Source organism: Brachyhypopomus gauderio, chromosome 11, assembly GCF_052324685.1.
Source record: "Brachyhypopomus gauderio isolate BG-103 chromosome 11, BGAUD_0.2, whole genome shotgun sequence".
Lineage (NCBI taxonomy): Eukaryota > Metazoa > Chordata > Actinopteri > Gymnotiformes > Hypopomidae > Brachyhypopomus > Brachyhypopomus gauderio.
In genome coordinates this window covers 58997-74443 of record NC_135221.1, presented here as the reverse complement: position 1 = coordinate 74443, position 15447 = coordinate 58997, and the positions used below count along the sequence as shown (strand labels likewise).

The following is a 15447-nucleotide window of genomic DNA, read 5'->3' as shown; positions in this document are numbered from 1 at the left end:
ATACCCTTTTTGAACATGCCATATAAAAACGTTTATTTCTTATTCATACATAAATTAGGGAGATTAAACAGAACACGCTAATAAATTTTTTAAAATTCGCCTTAATGTTGCATTTAAACACAAGCGGATACAAACGCAGGTAAGCCACTTCATTGTTTTGAATCCCATCCTTTAAAAAACCACCAATGGCCTTTTCCGTTCTTACGGTTGCCTTGTCCAATCGGAAGGCTCCATATTCTAACGTGCCTAAAGGGACGCGTTGGGTCCAGTTCCCTAGCTGCTAACAGCTAGCCATGTTGTCTGGTACGCTGTAGAAAGAGGGAGTGTTAAATACACCTCGGCTGAACGTCGGGTGAGTATTCGTGTGAATCTCAATGTGAAGTGGTGTATTTTAACACGAACAGCGAGTTAAAGCGGGTTTAGATCTGGACCGCTTGCTTTGTGGTCTAAACACTCAACGTAGCTAGCTTAGCTTAGTTAGCTTAGCCACACAGCTAGCCGTTGTTACACAGAACATCAAACACAAATCTACACACGGGAGTAATTATATCATACTGTATACACACATGTATGTGTAGTTATCTGATCATTAATGTCACTATCGTTCACGAGGGGAGTTTGTTGGGTAGCTAACCGTGCTAGCCTAGCCAGTAGTAGGTGAGTAACTACACACATGTGGGTGGATAACTACACACACACACACACATTCACACACACCTGGGCCTCTGGACTAACTCACGTTTTTACATTAATAACATGTTGCTTCTCGTTTGGTTTAACTGTTAACGGTGTTTCTATTTCCTGTGTAAGGCAGTTGAACTAGCCAGTGGTTTATTTGAGGTCGTTATATATTATATTACGTACTTTTATAGTACAGGACGGTAGGAAACGTTACATCAATACAACAAATGAAAGTAATAGTCATTTAGTGGACCTAATGTATTAGATACAGCGCTCATGTATCGTATGTGATCTGCACTAGATTAAGAGAGGCTGGTTTGCAGGAACATTATGGTGCACAATTCAATTTCAATAGCTTTAATCTTTACGTTTGTAGAGAGGTTTGCCTTTTAGCAGCTTCGAGATAAACAAATCTATCTACAAACATACATACACTGTTGTGTTGGCATAACTTAATCCATATATCCATGGATTTAGTTAACTGCTCATATTACCAACATGTCTGACAGACTTCATTTCTGTTGTCGTTCACCAGACACTCAGGATGGGTGAGCCACAGCAGGTGAGCGCCCTGCCTCTGCCCCCGATGCACTACATCAAGGAATACACGGACGAGAATGTGCGGAAAGGCCTGGCCCCTAAACCCCCCCCTCCCATCAGGGACAGTTACATGATGTTTGGCAACCAGTTCCAGTGCGACGACCTCATCATCCGCCCCCTGGAGAGCCAGGGCATCGAGCGCCTGCACCCCGTGCAGTTCGACCACAAGCGGGAGTTGAAGAAGCTCAACATGTCCATCCTGGTCAACTTCCTGGACCTGCTGGACATCCTCATCAAGAGCCCCGGCAGCATTAAACGGGAGGAGAAGCTGGAGGACTTGAAGCTGCTGTTCGTGCACATGCACCACCTCATCAACGAGTACCGCCCCCACCAGGCCAGGGAGACGCTGCGCGTGATGATGGAGGTGCAGAAGCGCCAGAGGCTGGAGACGGCCGAGCGCTTCCAGAAGCACCTGGAGCGGGTGGTGGAGATGATCCACGGGTGCCTGGCCTCGCTGCCCGACGACCTGCCCCAGTCCCACCCGGCCGTGGCTGCTGGGGTCAGTGGCCTGCCGGGAGCTCCAGGGTCAGGGGGGAACCTGAGGCTGAAGACGGAGCCCATGGACCTGGGGGGCACTGGTGTGAGCTGTGCGGCAGCAGACAGGGACAAACACGCACCGGCCACCAAAAGGCAGAACGTGTGGGATAAAGATGCAGCGATGTGCAGTATTATAGATGAAATGACTTGATGATACGTTTACTGCATTTGGCTTTTTGAGGTTTTGACTTTTCTTTGTCTCGACTGCTACATCAAAGATGCATTACAGTAATAAACTGTTGACACACAAATTAAAATTGGAGACTGGACCCCATGGTGAAATCGACATCTAAATATTGTATGAAAAGAAATAAAGCTTGTTAAATAAGGGCTGAAATGTCTTGATGTATAAAAATAAAGCTGATGGTATGCGATGGTGTGCGATGTTAATTTTAATTTAATAATGTGCCATATTTGTCAATTGTGATTTTTCACTGCAATCGAAATTTGTCCTCCATTTTTAAGTAAGGTTGAAGTAAAGGAGTGTACTCTGAACGTCCCCATCACACACTGCAGACACCAGCGTCTCGTAACAGCATGACACAGGCACATGAAACCACAGAACACCGTTAACCCATCTGTGCAGTTAGAACACACACACACACACACACAAGTGATTACTAGGGGGCTGTGGATAACATGTGCCCAGAGAGGTGGGCAGCCCTAGCCCGGGGAGCAGTTGGGGTTAAGGTGCCTTGTTCAAGGGCACCTCAGTCATGGCCTCAGGTCTTGGAATCGAACCCACGACCCTCCGGTCACAAGACCAGTTCCCTACCACAAGACCATGACTGCCTTTAACTAGTGGATTCTAACACGACACTAATGCCTGTTGTTATATTGAAAGAGCTGGAGGATTACAGCTCACTGCTGCCCCCTACAGGAAGTAATGAGCCTATCTAGATATTGTTAAGATACCTGAACATAGGTAACAAGGAAGTGATTAATGTGGAACAAAAGGCAGGAATGAACCTCTTGAATTATCCACATTTAGACTCCACACACCTAGAGTCCACACACCCTAAACTTCACACACACGTAGGCTTCACCTCTTAAGAGTGGCACATGCTTCAAACGTAAACTCACGAATGAGTGAACCGCGCCTGTGATGCTATGAAATTATATTTACCGGAGACAATTTCATATTTTTAGAACTCACTAATAAGCACACGTGATATGAGTCGTTTCTTAACCTTTTATAACTGTCCTAATAAATCAGGTTAAACTCATTGAAATTATGACGGATTATGAAACGCAAACGTTGGCGTTTCACAACAGGGTGGAAGGCGGAGCTCTCAGCCAATAGGAAGCGCGCTGCTTCGTCACGTGATTGTTTTATTTATGTAACTCCGTGTTGTGAGAATGAACCCGAGTTCCTCCGCGTCCACATATTCACGTCCTCTAGCAGAACCGTGGGGAGATCATCTGATCTTTCTGCTCGCCCTTGGTGGACTTAGGCGCAGTGAAGACAGCTGAAGCCACGGTGTGAACCAGATCATCACGCAGGAAAAGGGAAAACGATATAACGCACATAAGCAGATATATGACACTGGACCACATCTACAAGCAGATGTTCAGAAGTGGAGGAGATGTTAGGAAGCTGCTCCACCCGTAACAGGTGCGGTTGTGAAGAAGCTGCTTTCACCACGTAAGTGTCCAGGAGATGCGATGAGATCCTTATAAACGTGCAGACTGCGCGTTACTGAACTTGAGCCCAGTCCGCTCACACCACACGGCCCAAACTTCACCTCCACCTTCAACTTTCCTCTGGATCTTCAACGAGAAGTTTGTCAACTATGGACCTTCTAGCGTGTCCGATGTGCCTGTTTCTTATGTGCGAACCGGTGACGGTGAGCTGCGGTCATTCGTTTTGTCGGAGGTGTTTGGACGCGTGTCTGCCATCGAGGTGTCCAGCCTGCAAGGACAGGTTCAAACACAGGGACGCGAACGGCACCAAGAATAATGTTTTACTCTTGAACATCATTCAGAAATGCTGCCCTGAACAGACCAAACTGACGTGCCACATACGAGGCAAGCTGAAGACCTGCGAGTTCACAGAGGCGCTGCGCATGGCGGATGAGGGGATCCAGATGGGTGAGACTCAGTTTCTCCACGCGTGACCCGTAGTTATCTGCACACATAACCCGTAGTCGCTACAATCTTGCATTGTATAACGTGAGTACACAAATACAATTACGCAAGCATAAAGTATGCATATTGACTTTTCACACTCATTATACATCTTTTGCATATTCAATGGTGAGGGCGTTGGGCAGGTATGTTGAATGTGTTGGAAGTTAACACAGGGGTGCAGAATTCTAACACATTCCCAAAAAGGGCAGGTCGGCAGTCAAGGCTTAAATTGTGCACCAAATTCTCGCCTGTAGTAATTAGATCAAGATTGTTGGTGTTGGCTTTCTCCCAGACACAGAGAGGAAGTGATTTTTGAGAGCACCAGTGGTTTCATAAGATGTGGGCTGTTATTAAAAGGTTAATGAAGTGGTGTGGTGTGGTTAGTACAGCGCTGATGGAATTTGAGCGTTGAAACTTAAACCTTGCCCTCTGTGAGACATGGTGTCATAGTTTTAGCTGAGGTGGTACAGAGCAGAAATAACACATTGCATCCTTTAGGGATTTTTAGCTGCAAAATATGGGTTACCCTGAATGGTGAAAGCTACAAGAACACGATCCTTCTGGAGTCCACAGAGTTCATAGATTTCAGGTACACCCACGTGGAGATGTTGATCAGGTGGATTACGGTTGTGCTGATGAGGATATTGATTGATTAAAGGTGACACTGATAATGTCTCATTAAGGGAAAATGTATGTTGACATTGATTACCTGATCACCTGATCACTAATGTTGATATTGGTTTTTTTTATGATTATAAAACTGTTGTACAGATGAGAATAATTTGGCATTGGAACAAAGTGTTTGTTATTATTTACCTGCTGAATCTCACATGTGTAACACATGCTGCTGATACGTGTGCTGCTGATACGTGTGATTCTGTGCGTGTGCTGCTGTGCGTGAGATTCTGATACGTGTGATTCTGTGAGTGTGCTGCTGGTGCGTGTGCTGCTGGTGCGTGTGCTGCTGGTGCGTGTGCTGCTGGTGCGTGTGCTGCTGGTGCGTGTGCTTCTGTGCGTGTGATTCAACATGCTGGAACGTTTACAGACACATGCTGGGCTGTATTCCCAGTTCCGCACATGGCCGTGTTCTATAGATCACTGATCCAGTCACAGACAGCACTGCCTGTAGTGAGCCAACCAGAGCTGAGGGAGTTTGTGTGAGTGTTGGGTCACTGGTGGGGCAGGTGTGAGTGTTGGGTCACTGAGGGGGCAGGTGTGAGTGTTGGGTCACTGGGGGGGCAGGTGTGAGTGTTGGGTCACTGAGGGGGCAGGTGTGAGTGTTGGGTCACTGGGGGGCAGGTGTGAGTGTTGGGTCACTGGTGGGGCAGGTGTGAGTGTTGGGTCACTGGGGGGGCAGGTGTGAGTGTTGGGTCACTGGGGGGCAGGTTTGAGTGTTTGGTCACTGAGGGGGGGCAGGTGTGAGTGTTGGGTCACTGAGGGGGCAGGTGTGAGTGTTGGGTCACAGGGGGGGGGGGGCAGGTGTGAGTGTTGGGTCACCGGGGGGGGGGGGGGGGGGGCAGGTGTGAGTGTTGGGTCACCGGGGGGGGGGGGCAGGTGTGAGTATTGGGTCACTGGGGGGGCAGGTGTGAGTGTTGGGTCACTGAGGGGGCAGGTAAACCCCAGTATCCCAGCACCCCAGTGTTCTCAGCTGGGCCACCACACATTGGTCACCTGTCTGATGGTGGTGTTCCTCCACCCTGCAGCTCCTGCTGATTTGAGTCTGAAGGTGTGGCGGGTGGAGGCCAACATGGGGCTACACCGCTTCTCTGACGCCCTGCAGGACCTGGAGGACTTGTGCTACGCCCGGCCCAACTGGACTGAGGTACACACACACACCAACCACACACACCAACCACACACACACACCAACCACACACACACACCAACCACACACACACACACACACCCACACACCCACACACACACACACACACACACACACACACACACACACACACTTCTTTAACTTGAAGTAAGAGAAGGTGTTGAGCTGAGAGTAGTAGGGTTTCCCCACAGTGATGCTTGTCCACACTCTCATGGTCTTCCAGGGATTCTTCCGCAAAGGCAACGTGCTTGTGGAGATGGGGAGGAAGACTGAGGCTCTCCTACAGTTCTCCCACTGTCTGAAGCTTCAGGAGGACTTCGCCCCTGCTAAGAACCAGATCAAGAAGGTACGGTGGAGCATCTCAGCCATGCTAATGCACATTATGCTGTTCTTCACTGGACTGAGCTGGATTCCTCATGTTCCTGGACAGATCTTGGAAGCGGAGGGCATGGACATGCCAGAGGAGGTCCCGCAGGTCCTGCACGTGGTGACGGAGTTCCTTAAGGAGCCCCGCCTCAGCCCTGACGCCCTGGGGGGCGTGAGTCCCCCCGCCCTGGGGCAGCTAGCCCTCCACAACCACCTGGAGGACAATGTGGTGCCGGTCAGTTAAGAAGGATCTAGAAGGTGAAATAGAAGTAAGGGCGTGTCAACAGGGCGTTGATTGACAGGTCTTCTCTCTCCAGCAAACGCCACCTGAAGTCAAGCAGGACCCCAGAAGTGAGTACTGCTTGAGTCTGTGCCAGGCTGTGGTCTTCCTCCCAGCTCCAGAGGATGACGAGGAACCAATGATGAAGGAGATGAACGGCCAGACGAGAGGTCATTAAAGACGCTGGTTGATAGTGACATAAATGATCTTATTTACTGGCATTAGGTTCTAGTTTTTGGCATGTTTCATGGGTTTTGAGGTCAAGGAGGTGAAGCATCACAAACAGTAGTTTGTGTCATTAGTAACGACTCCTCACACACAGCAGAAATACAAACTCACAGTTACATGATGGCAGAGAAATGGAGCGATGGAGGGAGTGCAGTAAGTTCATAAACTCATCATAGCTGTGGAACATACTGCAGGTACCAGTGCGCAGTATACAGTATATATGACTGCAGTATGTAGTATACAGTATATACTAAGTGCAGTATGTAGTAGGGGTGTATTCAACTAAGGATGTTCATAGTCGAATATGATTCGTCAGCTTTTCCCTTTAGTCGACTAATAGTCGAATCAGGTTTTTAAATTTTTTACATTTTATTTAGAGCACCTTAAACGGGATCCCGTTCTCATTCAGGACTTTTTTCCTCTTCAGAGTAAAAACCTAAAACACTCAGATAAATGAATAAACACGGTAGGTTGGCTTTATTCAGCTTTTATTTATTTACTTATTTATTTTTTAATGAAACGTTAGAGAACATTAACCGTCAGAGCGCATTGCGCATATCGAACTGTCAAATAAAATATGCCTGCCTGAAAATATTTTTTTAAATGCCACACAACAGCAAAAAATATAAGGAAAGGTTCAAGTAACGTGGTTTAAAAAGCAAACAACAAAAAATGTTTATAGGCTTACTTGCCGAGACGCACCGTGACGAGACGCGACGACACGACCGAAACGACAAACGGCTGAACTGTTTTTTTCGCCTTACGCGTTTTAAATGGTATGCCATGTTGGTTGTTGTCGTGTGAAATGAAAGAAAGTTAATGACATGACTTGCACTTTACTTTGTTTGATTCATCTTTATCTTTTTCAAAATACTTTTGAAGTTTTTCAGTAGCCGTTATAATCTCGGCAGATGCCGTGCGTATCCTGTAGCGTGTTCAGCTCCGCTCGTTTGGATTGTGCAACTGCAGGGTGTGATTTATTAATGTGTAGTAAGGAAGATGCCTATTGTTAATGCGCAAACATCATTTAAAAATATTTATTAAAAGAAATTAGGATGATTTTATTTGACAAAAGGCTATATATAACGAAAACAAAGACATTTCATGTAACAACTAATGCTTAGCATCATCCTTGGGCACCCCCATGCAGTTAGAAAGGTACATTCGACTATGACGTTCATAGTCGACTAGGGGGTATAGTCGACTATAGTCGAATCAGCGACTATTGCAGGTCACCCCTAGTATGTAGTATACAGTATATACTGAGTGCAGTATGTAGTATACAGTATATACTGAGTGCAGTATGTAGTATACAGTATATACTGAGTGCAGTATGTAGTATACAGTATATACTAAGTGCAGTATGTAGTATACAGTATATACTGAGTGCAGTATGTAGTATGCAGTATGTAGTAAAACCCTGATCATACCTGGACATGAGTGCAGTGTTGATCTCCTGTGTCTGGGTTGTGCTGTTTCTCCTGTGTTCCTGCTGTAGGCTCGTGCGGTGTGGACCGTGCCTGCTGCTTCGATGTTCTCACGCTGGCTGACTTTGAATGTCCTCTGTGCATCAGGTGTGTGCAGGTGTCCTCCGACACAGAGACGCACGCCCAGCTGCCCGCACGCACGTGTAGAGACGCTTCACTACAGAACCTGCTGCAAAATAGGCGCCTAATTCTGTTGCTGTGTTTAAGTGCACTGCAGCAATCTAAACTGCTTTGTCCTGGCCTGCTGGTTGTGGGTTTGAATGACTCGGAGTAGTGTGTTGTAGAAGTGGTCTGAATAGTGGTACTTAAACACATCCTTGAACAGTCTCCATCACATGGTCATTGTTGCTAAGACTGTATCACATGGTCACTGTTGCTAAGGCTGTATCACGTGGTTACTGTTGCTCAGGCTGTTCTATGAGCCGGTCACCACTCCCTGTGGTCACACCTTCTGTAAGACCTGCATCGAGAGGAGTCTGGACCACAACCTCCACTGCCCCCTCTGCAAACAGCCCCTGCAGGAGGTGAGAACTTCCTGTGAAACATATTCAGTAGAGTAGCTCTCCAGTGTGAGAGTAATGTGTAGGGTGGGGGGTTTTCCATGCCTTTTCACTCTGCCACCTTTTACAATTATATACAATTATATTATAAGAGTTTAACGAAGAGTTTAACGAAGAGTTTAGCTCAACGTAACTCAGCATCTCTTTTGAGATTTGTAGCTTTTTGTACGACTGTTTGAGTCTGAGTTGTGTCTCTGGCCTTCACCGATGGACCTGCTCTTTCTGTACTGTTGTAAATAGTTACCGTCTGGTTTCCTGTGTTAGTTCTTTAAGAACAGGAAGTACCAGGCCACGGTGCTGCTGCAGGACATGGCGAGACGTCTCTTCTCCCAGCAGCTGGAGGAGAGGAAACAGGTGCACGACGCAGAGATGTCGGAGCTTTCAAAGTGAGCCACACACACTGTGCTCGCCAAACACACACGCACACGCACACTGTGCTCGCCAAACACACACGCACACTGTGCTCGCCAAACACACACGCACACTGTGCTCGCCAAACACACACGCACACTGTGCTCGCCAAACACACACGTGTTCCAAACACACACACATTCCAAATACACACACACGTTCCAGTGTTCCCCTAATACCATTTTCATGCAAAATCTGAAATCTTTGAGGATCTCAACACACTGTGTGTAGTATCAGAAAAATAAACATTATTTTTAATGTAAATGATAAATGATGATGAATCTTTTGCAGTGTATTGAATGTGAGCTGGGCTGTGATGTTGTGGTTTGTAACCAGTCCTCATCTGAATGGTGTGATGGTGTGAGTGTAAGAGTGTAGAGACGGGAGCTTCCCCAGCTGTAGGGCTGGAGGTGACGGCTTCTCTCCTGCAGGTTCACTCTTCTCTCCTGCAGGTTCACTCTTCTCTCCCGCTGGTTCACTCTTCTCTCCCGCTGGTTCACTCTTCTCTCCTGCAGGTTCATTCTTCTCTCCTGCAGGTTCACTCTTCTCTCCTGCAGGTTCACTCTTCTCTCCTGCTGGTTCACTCTTCTCTCCTGCTGGTTCACTCTTCTCTCCTGCTGGTTCACTCTTCTCTCCTGCTGGTTCACTCTTCTCTCCCGCTGGTTCACTCTTCTCTCCCGCTGGTTCACTCTTCTCTCCTGCAGGTTCACTCTTCTCTCCCGCTGGTTCACTCTTCTCTCCCGCTGGTTCACTCTTCTCTCCTGCAGGTTCACTCTTCTCTCCTGCAGGTTCACTCTTCTCTCCTGCAGGTTCACTCTTCTCTCCCGCTGGTTCACTCTTCTCTCCTGCAGGTTCACTCTTCTCTCCTGCTGGTTCACTCTTCTCTCCTGCTGGTTCACTCTTCTCTCCTGCTGGTTCACTCTTCTCTCCCGCTGGTTCACTCTTCTCTCCCGCTGGTTCACTCTTCTCTCCTGCAGGTTCACTCTTCTCTCCTGCAGGTTCACTCTTCTCTCCCGCTGGTTCACTCTTCTCTCCCGCTGGTTCACTCTTCTCTCCCGCTGGTTCACTCTTCTCTCCTGCAGGTTCACTCTTCTCTCCCGCAGGTTCACTCTTCTCTCCTGCAGGTTCACTCTTCTCTCCTGCAGGTTCACTCTTCTCTCCTGCAGGTTCACTCTTCTCTCCCGCAGGTTCACTCTTCTCTCCCGCAGGTTCACTCTTCTCTCCTGCAGGTTCACTCTTCTCTCCTGCAGGTTCACTCTTCTCTCCTGCAGGTTCACTCTTCTCTCCCGCTGGTTCACTCTTCTCTCCCGCTGGTTCACTCTTCTCTCCCGCTGGTTCACTCTTCTCTCCCGCTGGTTCACTCTTCTCTCCCGCAGGTTCACTCTTCTCTCCTGCAGGTTCACTCTTCTCTCCTGCAGGTTCACTCTTCTCTCCTGCAGGTTCACTCTTCTCTCCTGCAGGTTCACTCTTCTCTCCCGCAGGTTCACTCTTCTCTCCCGCAGGTTCACTCTTCTCTCCCGCAGGTTCACTCTTCTCTCCTGCAGGTTCACTCTTCTCTCCTGCAGGTTCACTCTTCTCTCCTGCAGGTTCACTCTTCTCTCCCGCTGGTTCACTCTTCTCTTCCTCTTCTCTCCAGCTTGACCAAGGATGTTCCCATCTTCGTGTGTACGGTGGCGTACCCGAATATTCCGTGTCCGCTCCACGTCTTCGAGCCGCGATACCGGCTGATGATACGACGCTGTATGGACACCGGAACCAGGAGGTTCGGCATGTGCACCTACGAACACGGCAAAGGGTACGATGCTGTGGGCCGGCGAGAGACCCTAACCCCTAACCCCTAACCCTAGCTCAGAGACACAGGGGCACAGAGACACAGGGGCACAGAAGCAGCTGATCATGTCATGCGGTGTGTGTGTGTCATGTCATGCGGTGTGTGTGTGTGTGTGTGTGTGTGTGTGTGTGTGTGTGTGTGTGTATGTGTGTGTGTGTGTGTATGCTGCGAGGCTTCAGTCCGTCATGTCCTGGTGTAGGTTCATGCTTGAGAAGAACCATTTACATTACATCATCTATTGGAGCCCTTAGTAAAGTAAAGTAAAGTAAAGTAAGCTCGCCAGACTGTTTCTAGACATATTTAAAATGAATGCCAGACAAGCCTGTCCCCAATTTAAACATAATGTGAAATTGGTGAAAATGCACTAGATTGGCAACATAACTGAACCCATAACTGAACCCAAACTGAACCCATAAGTGAACGTCCCTGTCACACCATGGAAGACGTGGTACATACACTCTGTACTGTGGACACATGTGGACATGTCTGATGATTACACAGCACCTGTAGAGCAGTATTCTGTTTCAGGGACTAGTTTGAAAAGGGTTTCAATCAATCAGCCACAACAACAAAACGGTATTTATGGAATGATTTATATTTGCAAAGTTGTCAGTCTGCTTGAAATTACAGCATTTTTTCTTTATAAGTTAATTATGTGAAGAGATTCAATTTGACATCATTCATGCAAGAATTCCCACTTATTTCACCAAGAAATAATAGTTCTGATATTAGTTCTGCAAATTAAGCAAACCCCTGGCTGTGTGTGTGTGGTGGTGGTCCAGGTTTGCAGATTACGGCTGTATGCTGGAGATCCTGGATCTGGACCTGCTCCCAGACGGACGATCCTACGTTGACACGGTGGGCGGCAGTCGCTTCCGTGTCCTGCGCAGGGGTCACCGTGACGGCTACCACACGGCCGACGTGGAGTACCTGGAGGATCACAAGGTCTGACCCTGAAAGGCCCGGCACAGCCCGCCGTAGATTACAGCCCGTCCGCTGCCCTGGGTCTGCGCTAGCTGCCCATGTCTGCCCCCGTCTGCCCCCCTCTGACCTGTGGACACACCCAGCGGTCTACGCTTTGGTGACTGCATCAGTGTTCTCACGACGCTGTCCTGGCTCCCTCTGAGACAGGAGAGTCCTGGACGCTCCCTCAGCACTGGGGTGGACGTGTGTGTGTTGTGGACAGGAACTCTGGGGCTGTACTGTGTACTGAAGCTCGGTTTACTGTGATGTTCTGTGATTTAGGACAGTAAGCTGGTGAAAAACCCAGACCAAGAGTTTCTTCTGGGATCTTTTAGATACTTGCTAAAATTGTGGGAAGATGGCTAGCATGTCTGCTGTTCTCTAGTCATGAGTGTGTGTGTGTGTGTGTGTGTGTGTGTGTGTGTGTGTGTGTGTGTGTGTGTGTGTGTGTGTGTGTGTGTGTGTGTGTGCGCGTGTGTTCCACACAGACGGATGGGGCGGAGCTTGAAGTGCTGCAGCGTCTCCATGACAGCGTGTACCAGCAGGCGTGTGATTGGTACGTTCGCCTCAACAGCCGCATCCGCGAGCAGATCAGCCAACAGTACGGAGACATGCCGGAGAGAGAGGACCACGTCCAGGTGAGGGGGGGACACACGTCCAGGTGAGGGGGGGGACACACGTCCAGGTGAGGGGGGGGGACACACGTCCAGGTGAGGGGGGGACACACGTCCAGGTGAGGGGGGGACACACGTCCAGGTGAGGGGGGGGGGGACACACGGGTCTTTGCAGCTGCAGTGATCCACACATCAGACTGCGGCAGAGCAGACAGCAGGTACCCCCTATGGACTCTCTTCACTTAGTGTATGTGTACGTGTGTGTGTGTGTTTCAGGCCTCTCCCAATGGTCCAGCCTGGTGCTGGTGGTTGTTGTCTGTGCTGCAGTTAGATCCTGCCTACCAGACCACAGTCCTGTCTCTCACGTCCCTGCGGGAACGACTGGGACACCTGCGCATTGTGCTGGAGTATTTCTCACAGAGCTAGACCACACACACACACACACACTCACACATATACGCACACACACACACACACACACTCACACATATACGCACGCACACACTCTCACACACGCGCACACACACACACACACACACACGCTCACACATGCACACACGCGCACACACACACACACACACACACATGGGGCTACCTGTTTTTATTTCTTCACAGTTAATGTGCAAGCTGGAATGGCTTTGTCTGAAACTCATGATGGACATCCAGGAGATCTCTTCATCCAGGGGATCTCTTCATCAAGGAGATCTCTTCATCAAGGAGATCATTTTCTCTAGACTTAGCCTTCATGTAAAAGCACCTCTTTATTTTTGCTGGATTGGAAAATGTACTGAATATACTGAATAGGTTTGGGCTTGACTGTAGTGTACTTTAATGTCAAAATTGTATTGATTTTTGAACGGCTGTGTTTACTTCTGTTGTTATAGAGGATCTTGGTAACATATGAACACCAGTTAGTCTATATTGGCAATACAAAGAGCCCCATGGAAGTGAAACACTGATTAATTATGAACCTGTCTCCCCTTCTCAGACGAAAACACACACGTTCTGTCCATCCAGCCGTGGTGTAAACCATCAGACTTACAGCCTTTGGCATTAGGGTCAGCAGCTCTGGTTTACTCTAAGAACACATCCTTAGATTTTACCAGACCATAACAATTTGAATTTAGAATTTAGACCATAGAATTTAGTTTTGAAAAAGAGAAGAAGTCTTCTAGGGTTTGTTTGTCACTGTCGGGCCTGTTGAGACCAGGACGTGCCTGTTGTCCACGAGATTCACAATGTTGAAGACGACGGGTGTACTGGGTGAGACACTTTCTGTGCTGTTATGAGAAGATCATCCTGACCATTCAAGCAAAGTAAAAAAACAAAACAAAACCAAGTGCATGTTGGAGTAAGAGTGTGAGTACAATAACAGCTTTAGGGAACAACCACAACCCACACACACACACATACACCGCATCAGCAACACTGCAGATTCTGGTTGAAAGCTGTTAGCTGTGCTGGCTTTTGCTTGTAAGATGAGCATTACGTTTAAAGAAGGATTTGGGGCACACTGGCCCAGCCAGAGAAAAGAAGAGTGGTGTGCAGAATACACACGATGACTGATCACAGGCAGGATTGTCCCGAGGCAGGACATGGTCCTGTTGGAGTAAGGACACGGTCCTGTCCTGGTCCATGTCCATCAGAGCTTTCAGGACATCTCAGTTTATTTGAATGGGATTAGTGCCTTCGGCTCTAACGCCGTAATCTGGACACTAGGGTGCTCTCATGGTCCTGAATGTCTGTGTGTGGAATGTTAGCTATTGATGTGCTATGATATTAACATATTACCTATGACTTGCTTTTATGCACGCACAAGAAAATAAGCAAGAAAAGTCTATTTCCTACAGAAGTATATGCCCTAGTTTTTCTTTAATATATTTTTAGATTCTTTCTTTGGATAAAAGCATTGTTGCGATGTTGTAGTCCTAAGCGCCTTGAGATGGTGTTTTTCTGCACAGCACTAGAGTTATAATGAGGGGGAACGATAATGATATAGAATAATTGTACATCCAGGACCCTGAAATAGGTGAAAGAACTGCTCTGATGAATAGACCTTGTTGTTTTGTTAATGTAGCAGTCTGGAGTGGTCTGGCAACCGTAGTTGTTTCTACGAAGCACAGATAATAAAGGGACAATAATTTGGGTGTTGAATAATTTTATTTAAATCAATTCAATTCTCTCTCTCTCTCTCTCTCTCTCTACCATGTAATCCACTGAGGGCTAAATGAGACATCTAAATGCAATAAGCAGCACTTGTAAACCCATCAGTATAGCTCCTTAGATTCTGTTGAATAATATGGGTGGGGCTGGGGGAGGGGCCAGGGGTTGGGGGTGGGGCTACAGTGTAACCCAGGCTACCAGGTCCTTCAGTACGCTTGGCAGGCCAGAACAGGACTCCAGATGCTCAGAAGATGTTCGGTCTCAGCTAAACCTCCTCTGTACCCTTAAGAGAGTGACAGAGTGAGAGAACGTGAAGGTTTAATGATCAATAAACGCTGCACCTGTTTCAACACTACCTGAACCGCCAGATCATGAGACTCGAGGTTATGAGGTAATATTGTAGGTTATGAGGTAATATTGTAGGTTATGAGGTAGAGTTTAGCATCATTAGACCTAACATAAGCCCCAGTAGTTTAACCTGAAGTTACTTCTTGGAATGAGTTTAGAAATAAAAACTTTCCTTTTACCATAGGTAATAGTCAAAAAGTAAAAATATTTAGTTTTGATATCTTCTATTTATAAATTATTTTGGTTTCTGTTTTAGGAATAATTTCTCATTTGTGGTTCACCACTTTAGTCAATTATTTCTGATAACCCTTAAGTAATACATTAGTGTACTCGTGTGCTTAGTATACTAATTTAATATAATGCCAAATTAACCACCAGATGGCGACATAACACCGCTGAATACGTTTAAATGGGACACTGGGG

General features: G+C 47.5%; 2 protein-coding genes across 2 annotated transcripts; both read left to right on the top strand.

Moving 5' to 3' along the window:
• The first annotated feature begins 214 nt into the window (after positions 1 to 214).
• med7 (mediator complex subunit 7) lies at positions 215 to 2192 on the top strand. The gene is made up of 2 exons (XM_077020927.1): positions 215 to 352; positions 1217 to 2192. The coding sequence occupies exon 2, from the start codon at positions 1226 to 1228 to the stop codon at positions 1967 to 1969; it is 744 nt and encodes a 247-aa protein (XP_076877042.1). The 5' UTR covers positions 215 to 352; positions 1217 to 1225; the 3' UTR covers positions 1970 to 2192.
• Positions 2193 to 3154: 962 nt separating this feature from the next.
• Positions 3155 to 14660, top strand: lonrf4 (LON peptidase N-terminal domain and ring finger 4). The gene is made up of 12 exons (XM_077020926.1): positions 3155 to 3909; positions 5652 to 5770; positions 5997 to 6119; positions 6204 to 6374; positions 6457 to 6589; positions 8146 to 8221; positions 8544 to 8658; positions 8959 to 9080; positions 10742 to 10900; positions 11719 to 11881; positions 12388 to 12537; positions 12790 to 14660. Exons 1-12 carry the CDS (start codon positions 3612 to 3614, stop codon positions 12937 to 12939), a joined length of 1779 nt encoding a protein of 592 aa, XP_076877041.1. The 5' UTR covers positions 3155 to 3611; the 3' UTR covers positions 12940 to 14660.
• The last annotated feature ends 787 nt before the right edge of the window (positions 14661 to 15447 follow it).